Below are 17,951 nucleotides of genomic sequence, written 5' to 3'. Positions count from 1 at the left end.
ATTGTCATTTTGTTATCATTATATCCCGCAGTACAGTTCCAATGATCTCCATATATTATAGATGTATACCCTGCGTGTATCGAGAGACTGTTTCATAGCCTTTGTTCATGGAACATAGTTAAGACAAGTAAGGTATGAATATATTAGTTTATTAATGCGTAAAAGAAACACATTTATTACAGCTTACCCTAAATTTCCATGTTGATTTATTTGATGAGAGAAAGTTTGATTTAGGTAAATGTATCAAGTATATAGGATATATATCTGGTTCTATGAAATAACATAGGTCTTGAAGAGCAATAATATAACATATTACAGACTCAACATTCTGCGTTGCGTAATATGTTTGTTTCCGGTGTGACAATGTAGTCCTCACCGTAACTATTTCAAGCCTGATATTATTTTCCGAATTCCAGCCATTTCACAATGTTCGAGGTCACCATAAAACGAAACTATGATTATGGAATGATGTTGCCTGCATGTACTACTTTATTCATTAGTGGTACGATACCTCCCCAGCAACTGGAGGTGAAGTTGTATGACTGATGCCCTTTCTCATCAAGCGGTGTAGTGAACTGGGATATCAACATATTACAATCTCACATGTCAATATCTGAAAGCCTCATGATATTGAAATATCAATTAGTTCCTTTGGATACCGCTTATTTTTCATAAAGCTACGATCTTATCCCAACAGATCTGCCAACTGTGCCAACAGTTAATCATTTTCGTTGAGATTGTATCGGGCGTGTTCAGGTGGATTTTAGTAGGACCGCACAGGACATATCAAAACCTTCGTGCGTATAACAATAACAATGGACAGAGAGAGCTAAGGGAACTCTGCAACGTGAATTGCAGTGCGTACAATTGCTTCGTTGCTACACTATTTTGTACGGATGCCTACTGCGGAAGTAGAAATTAATATAGGCTTGTGCACTATGATTGTAATGCAGAAATATATATAGCACTATATGTGATGACAGTATGGTCCATTTTAAGTACCGTAGAATAGGTTCTTAAAAAAAACTACTTTAGTTGACTTCAAAATGTAAATGGACCCGTATGAAATTCTACAGCCACTTTGTTCCTACCAAAGGTAATCTACATGCTAAGTTTGTAATTCAACAAAATTCCATTAATCCCTTTGTTGACAAGATATTCAGACTTTAACTTCTGCTGATCTCAAATGACCTTTCACATGCGTCCAAAATAATCGGGATTTTTAAAAAAAATATGGGCTATTTACATGCTAAGTATAAAATCCCTTCAAGTTACTCTTCTTAAAAAATATCGTGTTTACAAGCAGTTTACAAGGTTTTCAAAAGTTTTACCTCTGTTGACCTCATAAAAACCTGTGACCTCACCAAAATCAATTAGGTATTTTTATATGAATATGGAATACCCACATGCAAAGTATGAGTTTAATGCAAGTTTTAATTATTGAGATATCGTGTTTACAAGATAGTGCCACATACACATATACTCACGCGAGTAGTTGCCATACACGTCACTGAGAATAGTTGGCCTTTAATCAAGATCTTAGCCTTCTCCGAGATTCCTCTCGTTGTCACCTTTCATCCATGCTTGATTCTTCTTTGCCAAATGTTTAACAGCCATAACCATATCCTTTACGCATCATATCGTCGTCAAAGAACCATTTTGGAGGAGCCATTTATCGCTCACAGACGTCCCCGTTACCTGCGCATCTACTAGTCCGTGCTGCTGTACAACAGCTAACCTCCAACTACATCTCTGTCTAGCAGGTACTTACATATACTCAATTTTTACTTCAACAATGTCCAAATCTCAGAAACAGATCATTTCACCAGTTCCTCATTCAGCATACGTAAAAAAAAAGGTTACATCACTTGCATTACACCAACTATCATTTATCTAAGTTTGTGCAGTCTCTATTATTTAACATGTAGGTGAGACCAACATCGCTCTAACGAAGTATTTCTAAGGCCACAAATCCACAACCAACACTGCAAAGACTAGAACTGCATGTGGACGACATTTCAAATGTCCTAACTACTATATCAGGTATGGTTTTACAAGTCATTGCAGTTTAGGTTACCGCCACGACAATATTCACCTCGTGGAACGATGATAAATCCAAGGCATCAGCACCATTCAACACCCCCAAGTTATCGATGTCCTGTTCCCTCTTCCGACTTAATCCATCCTCTAACATATCCCTCCCATCTACAGAGGTTGTCCTACCTATCACTCTTCTTTCCAGTCACTTATATTACAAATAAACTCCCATTGTTACACCACTCAGTCTATAATCCTATTAGCACCGTCTCTTATCTTCTCACCTCTCCTTTATCGTGTCCCATTTCGCCTCAACAATTGTCCAGTTTAGTTGTCTGTCCATTTGTCTCTCTTCGTGTATTCTTGGTCCGTTTTTCTTGTATTTAGCCTCTGAAGAAGACCAATAGAAATGAAACGTAAGGCACTCTAATTAGAACTTACACCCCTAAAATTATGTCCAGAAATGAGTTTGATTGATTACTAATAAGAGCACTACAAAACATTGTGTCTTATCCTTTCTTTTACAAAGTCCATTTTTTTCTAAAACATATGTTCTTCTTTACATATATTTTTCTAATCTTTCTAGGCAATTACTTAAGACATTTATAATGTTTTAGTACTAATGATGCCAGAGTCCACATTACATATTAATATATATCTTTAAAGCGTTTTACATTAAAATATTATCTTAAAGCACTTTGCAAGAGGCTGTATGAATTCTTAACAAGTACAATTATTCGAAACACACAGCGTGATAAAATGAAAAAAAAAGTAGCCAAAGCAAAATCAGAAATTAAATGAATTTATAAATCGGTCAATTAATGAAACTTATACATACAAGAATCAGACGAAACAAATACAGAATAAGATCAGTCATTCGAGTACATGATACAAAATATGTGTTTCAAGCTGCGACTTGGGACTTTCAAGTTGGAACAATCAAAACTGGTCAAAATTTCCCGCAGTGGGGCCTTCCATAGACGTGGTGCACAAATATGAAACTCCCTATTACCATAACACTTTGAAATTGCTCAATCACATGCCATTTAAGAGGAGATATATATTTACGAACTATTTACATAAAATGCTTACCAATGTTTACATATCAACCACATGTTATCAAATGTAAATCGTATATGTGTATTGCTTTTACATATAGAGGACTGTAAAATATAAACCGTCTCGGTATCTAAGTACCTTATCTAAGGTCTTGAATCTTTTACGAGACACAAGTCTTAAACCAATATCGATTTTTTTTTTTGTATCAGAGATGGATATGATAAAACACGCCCTTTGGATCTTTCCCTACCCACGATATGTACACGCCTAAGTTTATACATTACTATTCATCAATAAAACGCCAGTACATGGATACAATACGATTTCTTTTTCATGTATTAACCTATTGTAACTGCTTGAATACTCGATATGACTGATCTCAATTACAGTTGAAAATACAGGTGTTTGTCGGTAAGTATTAACTACTAACAAATTATAATAAAATACAAACAATCTGTATAATTTGTTCTTTCAATGTAAGTAACATTGTTTATACAACAATTTTGGAAGTCAGGATAATGTGACATTGACTGTATATATGAAGCGTAGGCTACACTAGGCTCTTATTTAAGCTACAGTGTGGAATGCATTTTGGTTTATTACCTTTTTTTAAGGTAAGTCACCAAGGAAAGAATCCCCGCACGAAACATCAAACAAACGAACTCTACTCCAGTCCCCTTGAACGACTCTGTTGTCATCGTCAGGTGTGTATCTTGATTCCTCCAGAATGGGAACATATTGATATACATGAATTTAGTCAAAAGGCCAAGAAGCATATTATTTTCATGCAAAAGAATGGATAAAAATGCATATAACAGTAGCTTCCTAATAATTACATGTGATATTCATAGGAGAATTCTTATGGGATAAAAATTGTAAACATGAAGAGAAAGTCATTCAAATAATGACTTAAACTGTATTGGTTACGTTTATTTACAAGGACGAAATCGATTTGCAAATAGGTTATTTGTAATCTGACTTGTTTGATGTAAAATTGTAAATCTTCATAATTCGACTTTGCAGCTTTACGATGGCTTCCTCTTCCAGTAACGTTAATGCATCTGTCGATGAGTATTATCCAAGTAAGTACGGAAATACTTAAGTTATTATTAAAACATCGACTTTTATTTCAGTGAAGTACAATATTAATTTTGAGCTTCTTATTTACCTACGCAAAATGCTATGTTAAACGTGCCAATGTTGTTTATAGTCAAGTTAACATATCATGATACCAAAACGTCTTATACTATTAGAAAAGAAGGTCATGAATACCATATACGATTTCAAAATGTTAACATTTACCTAATAAGAAATAATTCTATATTTACGCGATGTAACTTTCGACACTAGATACAGTTGTCCGGAAAATCACACACTGACATTTCGAGATGCTATAAGATAAACTTCACATGCTAATTCTCATTAGAAACCTGCAGTAGGGTTCTTGGTAGCGTTTCAGCTGTTTTTGGGCGATCGCAATTTTTTAAATTGTTTTGGGTTATTAATTATACAACGAAGCAGAAAATGTGCATAATGAATCGGTAAGTGGTCAATGTACCGTTTTTTTTCAACAAAGTTCTAAGATCTAATCTTTTGTATGTTCAGTTGGTCCGGTTGATGGGATATGTTTCTAAACAAATTATCTGTTTACTTTCCTTCATATTTATGATTCACAAGTTTCCTTTCGATGATGCTTTAAAAAGTCGAATTACTGTTTTTCAATATATTGTTTTTAATGAAGATCAATAAAGCCGAACAACTTCAGTATAATCGAATACACTTTTTAATACCTATATACACACCCACATATTAAGGAGACAGTACTAACATATGTTTTTACAACAGTGTCGTGTTTTATCTTGTACAGGCTTTCGGAAGTTTAAAGATGGTTTAGCCGATTTGCTGTCACGTGTAACAATCACTAAGCTGGTCGACTTCTTCCAATATCCAATTTCATTAAAAAATGAGATTATCAAAGATGAAAATGATCCGCGGCTTCGAATGGTCGAGAATATGGAGGCCAGAGGTCAAATAAAGCCACATGAAATATCAGCACTTCTAGACGCATGTAATGAACTTAACTTTCACAGAGAGATATCGTCTGTGAAAAGACTGTTCGAAGAATACGGAGTGAAGGGTGAATTTTATTAAAATATTTTTTAAGTTTACTTCTTTTATGCCAATTCGATCTGTAAGTTAAAGATAAAGTGCGTCAGATCAGTGTACCACTAGGACAACAGACTGTTTGATTTGAATGTGTTACCCGTCAAAGAATAGTTTCATTGTAATGACATAAAAGGAAATACTCAAGTACTAACTCGATGGCATATTTTTGACCAGCAACCTTTGCAAACAAGAAAATGTTGAATAAAATAGGATCTAATGTGACCTTATACCAGTACACAAGTCCAAAATGAAAGAATATTTGTTGAAAGAAATACCGTTTGCGATTGTTTAATGTATTGTTCTTCTTTTTATGTTGTTCCTGAATCCTCACTATGGGTCCTCCGAAGTAAGTTATAGCTAATGTTTGATAAACAAATAATAACTTATGATTTTCAATGTTTTCAAGTATTTTACATTTCTTTGCAATCATAAGTATCGTCTTCATCGCTAACGTCATCATTGTCTGTGTTAGATCACAATGTTTCTTACCATCGACACAGCCATGCCCCAAGACATCACAATCAACATGACCAAAGTTTCCATTTCAACTTTCAATTCACTTTCACATTTGTTATCTCCATCGTTATTGTCAGCGATGACCTTTGCTGATATAAAACTTTCCTGTGGCTTTATAGTAATAGAACATTGTTTTAACGTTTACACAAGACATGCACACAATCATTCATCTCTTTCAATTGTTGTTAGGTAAGCATACATAGAATTATATAATTCAACCTGTTTGTTACATATATCCAAATATGGTTTCAACAAGAAATAAATCATTATGTTTCATGTTATTATATTGAATAAATGTCTTCCAAGTATATAATTTCTTTAATTATCAAATCATAGCGTTGAAAACAAATTATTATTTTAGTATACCATAATACAAACGGAATATGTATCGATTAACACTTTATTGTTACTGCTTAAATATAATATGGTAATTTTAATGTTAGTTTTAATACTCTTATCACGTTCAATTATAAAAATAAAAATATAGTAATTGTACTTGTTTCAATATCTCAACATCAATTTTCTCGGCTCAGATTAGTTAAAATAGATGTTTCATTGCTAGGTTAAGGATCCCAAAACCCTGGAGAGGCAATGTTTTGAGACAGTTTCCTTTAGAAAGATAGACAGTCAGTCCGTACATATGTGTACAATGGCGATTCTGGAGAACGCAGCAAAGAATGAAGTAAGTTAATACAATAATAACAAGGTATTTCAACCAATACACTTTGCTGATGTATAGCTACTGTCTTGTAATTAGTGTTCTCCTAACGTTCGCGGATTGCAATGAATGACATTAGGGTTGCACAGTATGTAAGGTAAAATGACAATCGGACTGGCACCCGCATCAAATAATGTTTAAATAAATCCCAAAAACTGATGGATGCATGAATATTTTAGATGGTAGGTAGTGAAATTACAATTCCAACGTCACAATTTTGACTCATCGTTCAATTCCAAAACTTTTCTTCGATCCATTCAAATTTGAATATATTTCTTTGCCAATTTTCAGCTGTTCATTGACTTATTTCGAGTTCCTACACCATATCGTGTTGTTATCATGAGTTGCTATTTAAAAGTTCAGTAATTAGTTCTCCATTTATGCATAATATTTCTTTTCTGAAGATTCCCGTACCACACCTACGGCTGCATCGGACTTATGGTAAAGCTAAAGGTGGTCATATCATCCTCCAATCTGGACTTCAATTTTCTTGTCCTCCTTCAGTCCAAAAAATAGTCTTAAATTCTTTCGGGGAATATGAAGAATTAACGGACAACGAGATGATTTACTTGTTAGTGTGCGTAGAACATTCACATGCATTGGTGGAGTTGCAGTAAGTTTATTTTGTAATATTTAGTTCTTTTGCGACTTGTACGTTTCTTGCTATCATATACCATTAAAGATAGATACATTAAGTGACTTCGACATTAGATGACACATGTATTAATTCTGCATTTGTTTTTTATATATTACGGATCATTTTGTTGGACTAACAAAATATGGTCGAGAGTGTTAAATTAATTAAAATCGTTGGATAATTATAGTCCGTTCATGTCTAACCATTCCAGTACATTTCTGGATAACATTTCGTTGATAACAGTTTACTCAAATACATGATATTAACGGCACACAGGACAATGTAGCATCATCAACTGCGTTATTGTTTGCTATAAGCCCCCGAAACAACCCTTATTTAATCTATAATGGGATCTCGGTTGGGACATTTTGCGCTTTCTGTGGCACAGATTCCAGTAATTGAATGTAATTTCTACAAACGTCAAATTTTAATAATAAGTTTATTTTAATTTGTCAATATTAGTACTTTCTTAATACATATTCTTCAATTATTAACAAAAGGACATCTTTAAATACTAACATGACACTTTCTCAATACAAACATTGCAGTACCATTCGATTAATGGAAGATGCAACTTTGAGCTTACTAACAACACGGAAAGCACGTTTGCATTCAGACGGCACCGTTCGGCTGATATGCCCATGCGGTCGAGTTTATGTTTTATTATCACACAGGTTTATAAAATATTAAACATTTTGTTTTGTTTCCTTTTGTTATCTTGTAGATTGCGTTATTTTCTGTTACCTGAGTCTATCCCGGTTGCTTTGATTCCTTCACATTTTAGGCAAAAAAATGTGACAGGTAAAACATGAATAGTAAAATGTATAAATGAGCACTAGTATATACTTTTGGGTCAAAGATATTTAATATTTGAAATTTTACTAGATTTGTGTGTGTCACATCATAACTAGTGTATCAACAATTGTGATGTAACCTAATTGTTACGACCAGTAATGTATCAGCGGTACATTAAGAAGTTGAATTGGATTGACGAAGGATACCCTGTTCTATTGTTTGTTACCGTTTCAAGAAAATGGTCTATCTCAGACGTAATGACATAACCGTAATAAAGGATGCGAGGGGATAAATAAAATTATAAAATAACGTAAACCGATTTGGTCGATTGGTAGTGTAAAAATATGTGTATTTATTTGTGCTATTGCTAGAGGCGTTTCCGACATGAAGTTAAGTACCGGGTTTCGTTAGTAACTGATGTTACTGGAGGTCGAAGTGTCAATTTAGTCATATTTACAAATAATAAAGATGTAAACATGATATTAACAATTCGAACTATAGCAAATTTGTAAAATTTTGTATTGTTTCATGTAGTCTAGAGCAAAAAAAGCTTTGTTATATTGACGTATAGTTAGTCGACTGTTAGTTGGGTAGAGTATGAGCCATGGGATACATTAGATGAAGCAAAGTTTGATTTTATACTCAGGGAGTATTTTCTATCAAAGGGAGTTCATGTATATTTAACAAAGTATTACTTTGAAGTGGAACATATTTTACATCAAGTGGGCAATCCTTGATATATAATGAGCTGGAAAAACAAAAAAAAATTGGCATGTTAACGTAGATCGATGAGTGGCTTTTCTGTTTACTTGAAAGACATAAAAAAAACCGTTGGGTTCGAACTTTTTGCATCACTAAAGCATTTTGTTTTGGGTGCTTGGGGACCGTTCCGATTTCTACCAATTCTCCTAGCTTGGCTGATCTATACTGCTATGCATTGCACATTAAATATGTTCGGCAAGTAATACATAACTTTATTGTTTGTGACTTGTTTTTCCCTCACTATGGAAATGGGTTATGATATAATTTTTACTTATCACATATCTCGCAGAATATCTATATAAATTAAAACATATGATATAATTAATGACCATCTCACTCACCAATAAGACCACAATGATGGTAACACCCAGCGCAACACTTATCCTACCATACTCAAGCAATCATCGGTGTTTCCAACCGATACACACAGGAAAACAAGTTACTATACTGTAAATCTTAAAGTTTTGTAACAAAGTAAAAACTGGATCGTGAAATAATTCGGCAGCATTTGCTATTATGATTACAGTAAGAACTGAGGATATGTTTAATTCCAACAAATCTAGTTGTTGAGATGTGTTAGGATTACACATATCCTCAGTTCTTTCTGTAAACCTAATAACACATGCTACCGATTTGTCAGATCTGTCTGCACAATCCAGTATTTATTGTGGCACAAAACTATAAGATGTACAGTAGTTACTGCGATCTCTGTGTGATTCGGCCGGTTTTGCATAATAACATAGCACAATCTCTACAAAGTTACGCAATGCTTTACATCTTTGCAGTACCAGACACCATGTAAAATTTAAACACTGCTAATCATCTTGACGTAAAGACATGTTCCAAAATTTATCATAATATTGTTCATCCTTAAAAAATATCTTACGAAACACTCATCTCGTAATTCTGCAGAACAGTCCTTCCATACATTTGTATTTTACTGTTCGTTCTTTATTGTCATTAATGTTATTGTTTTATGAATACAACAGATATGATAAAGGATCTTTTAATGTGATTTTTCTTCCGCTGTTCCAGTGTCATGGGTATCTTACTATGAAGCCTTCCACCTCAACACTCAATCTGGTCGATGGAAGGTAATACGTTTCCCCTTTCAACATTACTTTTGTTATATTATATTCATTTTACTGAATATCGATTGTGATACAGAACAATAAAGAACGAAATATAAACACCTTGCGCAACTAGGTGCAACAAAAAATATTCTTCGATTTTCAATATCCTCAGTCGAAACTTCATAATTTCACACTGAACTGTTATTGCTGACTTGTAGCATTTGCAAAATATTTACCTAGCTATGTATAGAGCATGAATTTATATTCCTTTATAGTAACCTAAGCTTCATTGAATTCGCTTCCATCGCCTTGCTGGTAAACACTGATTTATCAAACATTTCATTATTTTATTGTTATTCGTCTTCAACTAGCAACTCGTCGACGAAAAAAAAAGTAAAACAAAAGTATCCATAAAAAATGTGGGTGTTTGTTGTTCTCCTTCACAGAGCTATCTTTCAGAACGCGAGTTAAATCATCAGGATTATGTTACGCTGGTATGTAAACAGTTGTACTACACACATTTTGTTACGATACTGCCCGATTTAGAAACTTGCAGAATATTAAAATCATATTGTCTACTTAAATTGCATCTCGGAACAATCACAGTGGATATCTATTACGCTGATTACATCGGCCTAGAGATCAAATACACGCCTTTCTGTATCACAAAAATGTAATTCGATAGTAAACTGAAAAAAAAAACTGTACAAAAGAATCTGCTTAATTTACATCCTGCTCCCATTTCATTATTGAAACGGTGACATTGTGAGCGGCATAAACACACAAATTAACCAACACACATTGTCATGTTTCATATCAAGAATTAACAAATTTAAGATAAAACACATTAATAACGGAAGGGTGACCGGTTACCTAAGGATAGTAAGGGTACTTGATGGGCAAAAAACAGTGTGCGAATTTTTTTGACACAGATACGGTGTTTTTGCTTATACAATATTGTACTATTGCTGTTGAGCTGACTGGGTTAATATTACTATCAAAATAATTTTGTATTTTTCCCCTTTAAATGCTTACTTTTACGATACAGTTTGATAAATATCTCAGTAAATGTGCTTACCTAGCACAATGTAGTAAGAAACATCATTCCACTAGGATAAATGAAGGAAGACTCTCCGGTGTAGTTTGTTTGTAATTTATCAATATTTCCAGAGAAAACAGCTGTTTGGAATACCTAACTTTGAGTCAAGGTACAGCAAACATTCTCACTCGTTGCTGGTCACTATTTGGAAAATAGTTTTAAAATTGAAAAAGTTTACTTCATTTGGTTATTTTGGGTTCGTTTAAATTTGAGAGTCGTAACTAGTGGTTCTTTTTTATTTTCATTTAGGAAACCAGAATTAAAGCAAGAGCGCAACGTACAACGGATACTAAACATTGAGTTACGGACACTGCTGATGCTATTTCTACTGTGATCCGGTTAATTTAAATGTTCTCCCTATAATCGACAATTTATGGAAATACATGTGTGAAATAATATAAAAATACTATGATTCTGTCATAACGTTTCAAGTTATATATGGTGGAAGCTCCGATGCATCTGATTCAACCTTGATGTAATGTTTTAATATAATTAAGAAGGTTTTAGTTAACAGACCGATAACAACAAATAAAATATCGTACATGTATAAAATACAATATCATTTGAATGTGGAAAACATTTGCGTCAATTCGTAAATTATTATGTCAAACGCAGCATATCCCCTGTGATGGAATACTAGGTTCGTCATGGGATTACTTTATATGAGAAACTATGAAATGAACATGTGCTATATGGCACATATATTGTAACTAACACTTTACTCAACATTTCCAAGGTTAAATTCACTTAGGTAACTCTTCGCTACATTTCTATTATCGAAAAAGGAATTGACTGCATAGTATAGTGATATTAAATATTAAATTCTACGAATGAAACACTTGATTTCGATGCAATCACCGTTCAGAAGTACTTCCAAGATTCCATTTCCTTATTCGACTTAAAGTTATATATGGGTGAAGCGATATGTAGATTAAATTATCGAATTGTTAAAATCGTAGGCTGATATCAAATATATAAAATACATACACGAAAAATAATATTACTGCATTTACTTTACACTCGTTGTCTATCAAAACATACGATTGGGTAATTGTCAAAATATCAATTTCCAGTCTACATAAACTTATGTTTTCCGTAAAAAAAGATGAACGTTACCAATGTCAGTTACTCAATTTGTATTACCTATGTATTTGCGTATATAAATGCATATATGCGTGTATAACACGTATATAATTGTGGTGTTTATCGCAGAAGAACAGTATATGTTACACTGGCAAAATAAATGCAATACCAACAATAAAGCCAAATTTATAAAATGCAATCGTTAACAGAACTTTGCAGTCGATTATCGATAATCAATTCTCACATATAGTAAAAAGATTCAATATCTATAGATATTTATATAATACGATAAGCTATAGTAGGTTCTAGTAAATGACGATTCTCCTTCAAATTCTGTTGGGAACTACTTTTTTCTTATCAGCTTGTGAATTAAGTAAAGCATGTTTTCGTTGGCAGTGGTTTTAATGGAGTTCCCTGCAACCTTAGTTAGTATTTAATAGAAAAGTATGAGGTTACAGACCCCCATCAATCGATAGGTGGTCGTAAACTTTAGCAGGATTGAGTTTAAATGTAAAGGACAAGGTCGAACATGATTCACGTGACCACTGAAGTATGCATTCCATTTATCCTACATCGCCCGAAAGTAGTGTTATTACTATATATAATGTTCGGACATAAACACGATCGTTTTCTGATATATTGTATCATCTGTTCATGCTCTTTTTTTTCTTTTTGGTGTGTTTGGCGTTCAGTGGGGACAAGCATTGTCTTATTTTCTATCTACACGCTTTTTAACTACCATATCGTAGTTTCAATCGCCAAACAGTTGCAATAAAACGATGTAAATTTAAGAAATCGCTTTAAAATAACACTTTATTCCTCAAGAACAACGGTGAGGTTATTGCAGTAAGGTTGAGGGTGATAAACATTAGAGCGTGATCCCATAATCACGTTATTAGTAAAGAGATGAAGGACGTTAGAAGCAATGTTTAGGCTTTGCCTTTGAACAAGCTTTCATTGAAACAAGTATCCGGTTTGTTCAAACTCGATCAGAAGTACCCGCTTGGTTTTGCGGTAGCAGTAATTGCAGGTGTTTTTCGAAAGCGACAATAACATTATGCAAACGTCCCGTGTTATGTTCCATCGTGGAATATATCCCTGTGATTAAATAGCAGGTCGTGTTCTCTTAACGAGATCTACATTCGACTGATATGTGTAAGTGACGAACTATATATTATGTCTTGTCATCCCTTGAAACGCCGTTTGTTGTAAGACTGCTCTTTTTCTACTATAACGACGCATTGGCGAAACAATATCCTAATATCCTTAGAAGCTTGTCTGTGAAGGAGTCATTGTATAGTTGTAGCTTGTTGTATAGAATCATTCCATTGTAGATGTTTTCTTTGCCTATGAGGTACGCCCAATTGTCAGGATGATCTTAAGCCTTAATCCCATTAATCTTGAAAGGATTTAAGACGTAAGCTCGATATGTTTAACTATGTTTGCTATTCACAAGTCTTCTAAGGAATTCCTTCCCGTTGAGCAGGTCTTTGTCAGATTAAGGATACTTTGATGTGATCACTGCTCTAACATAACGACATTAAAAGGTAAATAGATCTATAGTAAGAGTAAACCCAAGTTATCATCGAAGAGTCAAACAGCTCAACAGTCATACGAATGACATTGAGCTATACGTTGCGAGGTCGATTCCCTCTGAAGTTTAAGGATCGAATTATTTTCTGCCCTTTTCTCTGGTCGAATCTATATATATATATATATATATATATATATATATATATATATATATATATATATATATATATATATATATATATATATATATATATATATACTTATTTTGAGGTTACTTTACTAGCTGACGTTTTGGTTAGCGCGACAGTGTAAAAGAAGAACTAGCACTGCTAATCGAGTAAGTCGTGGCTAGGTTTCGAGACAGGCTGGAGGTGATAATATCTCCGGCTGTAGGTATGGTGCTTTTTGTGGCTTAGGATCCAGCGTCATGTCTCCCTTGTTGTCGCAAAAGAACCCGGTAGGATGCAAGGACGGTCGGTTAATGAGAGGTCGGCCTGAAGCGTTCTAGGTGGCGCGCACGAATCTTCGCCTATGGCCAGAGGGCGAGAAACTCTCTGCGACCGGCATGTGTTTGCAGCCCATGTACACTGAATACGTAGCCCAATGAGGCCCTATTCTCCTCCGTTGCCAGCACAATATTTCTCAATGTGTCTAGACAACATATGAAATTCTGTAATAAAATGTTTAGCTTGAAAAGTTTATCAGATGAGTGAAATTACTGACAACATCGAGTGACTATGTTTTGTTTGATAAATTCCGTGTTAAAAATTATTTACCTTTATTGACGTTCGTTGGGGTTCAGAGACCGCTAAATCTAGCATCTAAAAAGTAATGAGCAACATGCTTAACTAAAGTGAGCTTGTAGTTTAATATGTTTTTTTTATATCCAAGGATCAGAAAGCTTTACCGTGGCTTATTTGAGACCCTATCCGTGTTAGATCGTGGATGAACATCGGCTGATTTCAAGCCTTATCTCTCCAGTAAGAATTCTGAGGATAACGGGGCTTCCATTCCTGCTCCCGGGAAAGCCATTTAACTTGCACTTCGGGTCGGACAGAAATGTATACGTCGCCGTCTAACCCCTTTCTTAGATACTGAGGTGGGCTTAGGTAACCCATTTGACACCACTCCAGTCCAGCCTTGACGAACAAAGTTGTCTCTAAACCAAGTGAAAAACATCTACAAACCCCTTTTCCAAGTTTACAAACCAGAAATATCAAATCCACGAAAGAATCCGCACATCACCACTGTACTGCAGTTATTATTGAATAGATAATCTGGCTCCTGGTGGATTTTTGAGCGGGGAAATTAAGCATTGTGAGGCGGACACCGCTGAACCACGCATTTGCTTTAATATAACCAAACGATACACTTTCTATAGAACCATGCCTTACACTATTCGAATTGAAAAGTATCAATAGTACATGTATTATAATGATATGCGATTATGTGCTTTGATCATTGTTAAACCAAGGAAGTCTGTATAGAAAGTGTGACTACCATAGTAAACGATATCCGGCAATTTACCTGTCATTTCCAGAAGCGCATTGTGTAACGGCTGGAATACTATCCGATTAAGTATCGTGAGTATATTTCAGCCCGAGGCACCTGGTGATTATAAGTACAGCAAAGTCGTCATTTGAAGATGCAACGTCGTTTTCCCACTTGCTGTTAGATGATGTTATGTAAATGAAAACGTATTTTCTGTAACTCATTTCGGGATAATAGAATCCAATTATTCACACAGCAATTGTCGACGTTTATCTTGGGCTGCCTTTTTTGAACGCTGGTGTGCTGGGGAAGGATGTTTCGTTTCGCTGCGTGCTGGTCGTCCTTTTGTGGTTTTTTAATGTTTGAGTGGGTGGTTGGGGGTTTGTCTCTGCAGGTCGGTATGCGTATTTACTTTTTTTTGCCCGCTTGACTTAAGTTTTGTTTGTCAGAATTGGATGGTTGTGTAGTGCCGTTTGGCAGTGACTTTTTTGATCCCACAAGGCTGGTCACGTTAAAATTACGTTAAGTCATTACCAACTGACTGTTTATATTTGTATAGCAACTGTATAACCTATAGTAAATATAAATGGATCGTAAATTATACTTTGTATTCTCAAATTGATTCACTTCCTTTTGATATTTGGATTGGATTGCGCAATAATGTAGTGTGTATAGCGCTCCTGGATCTCTACAGTTATTATCATAGTACTTATAATGCTAATTATATAAAAAAAAAAAATGTGAAGACCGATATTCATAAGAAGTATCTCGTAGTTGAAATCGTTATTTAAATAATTTGATTTAATAATGTAGAGCATATGAAATAGTCAAAGTATTACTTTTTCACACTTTGGCAAATTCCAGTAGTAACAGATTTCTATCCCAAATTTCACCGGCTTAAGAACAATCGATTTCATTTAACAAACCGACCAGATCGACTGGAAATGAAAATGGGAGAGTATTGTAACGATTTCTACATCTAAATATTAATTTGCTCAATCTTAAACACATTTTAAAACAGTTAGGCACAAAGGAAAAGCGAAAACAATTTGCATATGAAATGAAATATAAGGGACTGTCTCCTTCTTATTTGCATGAATATGTAATTTTTTATCGATTAAAATGTGACATTTGTTTCAACTTTGAAATGAATGATGTTAGTGTTAGCTACATGATTCCATTATATTTGTCTGACTTGTTTAACACTACCTTGTTAATTTAACTTGATTAACACCAGAATTTCGTGCAAACTCCATACTTCCTTTCGCAAAACCGAGTCAATGACCGAATTAGTCTTTTTCTTCTAGCTGTCAGATGACTTAATCTAACAGGTGGCATTAGTATTTTGAAGGGACAATTAAATACGTAGTAAACTTGTAAATGTAATATGAAAACTATATAACTTGGAATTCAAAAGCATAATATAAAAGGTATAAATATTAAATTGAAACCTACGAAATATAGCTGGTGTTTAGTCACATCATATTTTTGTGATCGTGGTGCTTAAGATAATCCAATTAAATTAAAAATACACTATGTGAAAATAGAGCTTACTGAGATTTCAGTATCTCGTTGATAGACTTTTGCTTATTCTATAAATTGCGTCTGAGAACATTATCAATTCCGAGTTAGTGACTTCAATTGTTCTTGTGTGCTTCTTAATAATAGTAATGCAATTAAATATTTTAACTTCAGTTAGAGATAAACCTAGAACAATATTAATTTGGAATCCATTCAGAAACAAATATCAAAAACAAATATAAATCAATATAACTGACTGATTTGATAACTGATATATCAACGCTACATTCTGTAATATCATATATTGCAGTAGTCATGTTCAGTTAATATATAGTACGAACAGTAATCGCGGCACATGTTGTAATGTATGTACAACAGTTTATTGGTAACATCAATTGTCTCTTGGAATTTCTATGTGCATTCAGTCAAATACCAACCGTAGAAGTAATTTGTCTAGATCTACCATTGGGTTACATTCTAGAGTCAGATTCATTTTGTCTGTTCACAATCATCAGCACGATAATATTGCTATTTCTGAGTATTGCATATCGTGTTGATGGTTGTGAACAGACAACACAATGACTCTGCTGGCAATACACTTCACTTTAGAAAGAGGAAGTACTCTGTTTTTTTTTTGACAACTTCGAAATACCTCTCACAGCACTAAATTGTGGTCTAGAATGTGGGGTGGGGTGGTAGCGGGTTTGCGCAGCATTTTTTATTGTCTCATATGAAGTTTAAATTACGAAAATACATGACATTTTCAGAGATAATTTGACTTCACAGGGGGAGGGGGTAGTGCCCCCACCGCTGAATCACATGGATATTTTTACTAAAACATGGCGCTAAATCTGTCCACTATATTTGTTCATGCTCCTATATTTTTTTAATATATTTATAATATTTGTCTTAATCTTTGCGGCAATCATAGGTTAACTAGCTGTCTTTTTCTTTAGTTATCTGGGTGAAAATATTTACGTAAAAAATGTTTAAGTATCGTTAATTTGTCAAATAAGCTTTTAGTCCATGCGTCACAAGCACACGGACACGTCCCCCCCCCCCCACCCTCAGTTATGGACTTCCGGGTTACTCTGGGTTCCCCTCCATGGGTGACCTCCCGAGATTACCTACTCAGTAAATTAACCATTATCGTGGCAACTGATATAATGGCAACTGAAATATCTGTATATGGCCAAACTGGCAAATAAACTACAATATCTCATACTCCATATGAGATCGTTGAGATAATAAATTATAACGAAACTTTCCTTTTTGTATTTGATTATGTAGACAATAGTCAGAGGCATTTGATAAAATGTACGTCCTTGCTCACCAGTTTACGCCAACAGTTGGCCTCTTATAATGCTAACATAAGCTACTGAACAATTCAACCTCTTTCCGGATCTGGAGGTAAAATTACAGGTCAAACCGTTCTAATACAATACATTTCCGTCCTGTTTC

At 34.3% G+C, this 17,951-nt stretch overlaps 2 protein-coding genes across 3 annotated transcripts in view; one reads left to right on the top strand and one right to left on the bottom strand.

Moving 5' to 3' along the window:
• Nucleotides 1-17,951, bottom strand: part of LOC139982377 (tyrosine-protein kinase CSK-like) — a 244,925-nt gene that overhangs the window by 156,807 nt on the left and 70,167 nt on the right. The window lies entirely within an intron of this gene.
• Nucleotides 3,381-12,589, top strand: LOC139983374 (uncharacterized). Of its 2 annotated transcripts, XM_071996892.1 has the most exons (10): nt 3,386-3,507; nt 3,711-3,800; nt 4,120-4,178; nt 4,964-5,233; nt 6,342-6,460; nt 6,901-7,109; nt 7,858-7,934; nt 9,726-9,784; nt 10,210-10,257; nt 11,112-12,589. In XM_071996892.1, the coding sequence occupies exons 3-10, from the start codon at nt 4,127-4,129 to the stop codon at nt 11,160-11,162; spliced, it is 885 nt and encodes a 294-aa protein (XP_071852993.1). In that variant the 5' UTR covers nt 3,386-3,507; nt 3,711-3,800; nt 4,120-4,126; the 3' UTR covers nt 11,163-12,589. The 2 variants fall into 2 exon arrangements, with proteins under 2 accessions (XP_071852992.1, XP_071852993.1); XM_071996891.1 differs by lacking the exon at nt 3,711-3,800 and having other exon boundaries at nt 3,381-3,507.

The sequence above is a fragment of the Apostichopus japonicus genome, chromosome 16 (genome assembly GCF_037975245.1).
Source record: "Apostichopus japonicus isolate 1M-3 chromosome 16, ASM3797524v1, whole genome shotgun sequence".
Lineage (NCBI taxonomy): Eukaryota > Metazoa > Echinodermata > Holothuroidea > Aspidochirotida > Stichopodidae > Apostichopus > Apostichopus japonicus.
Note: the sequence above shows the minus strand (reverse complement) of the source record. Positions and strands in the feature narration are given on the sequence as shown.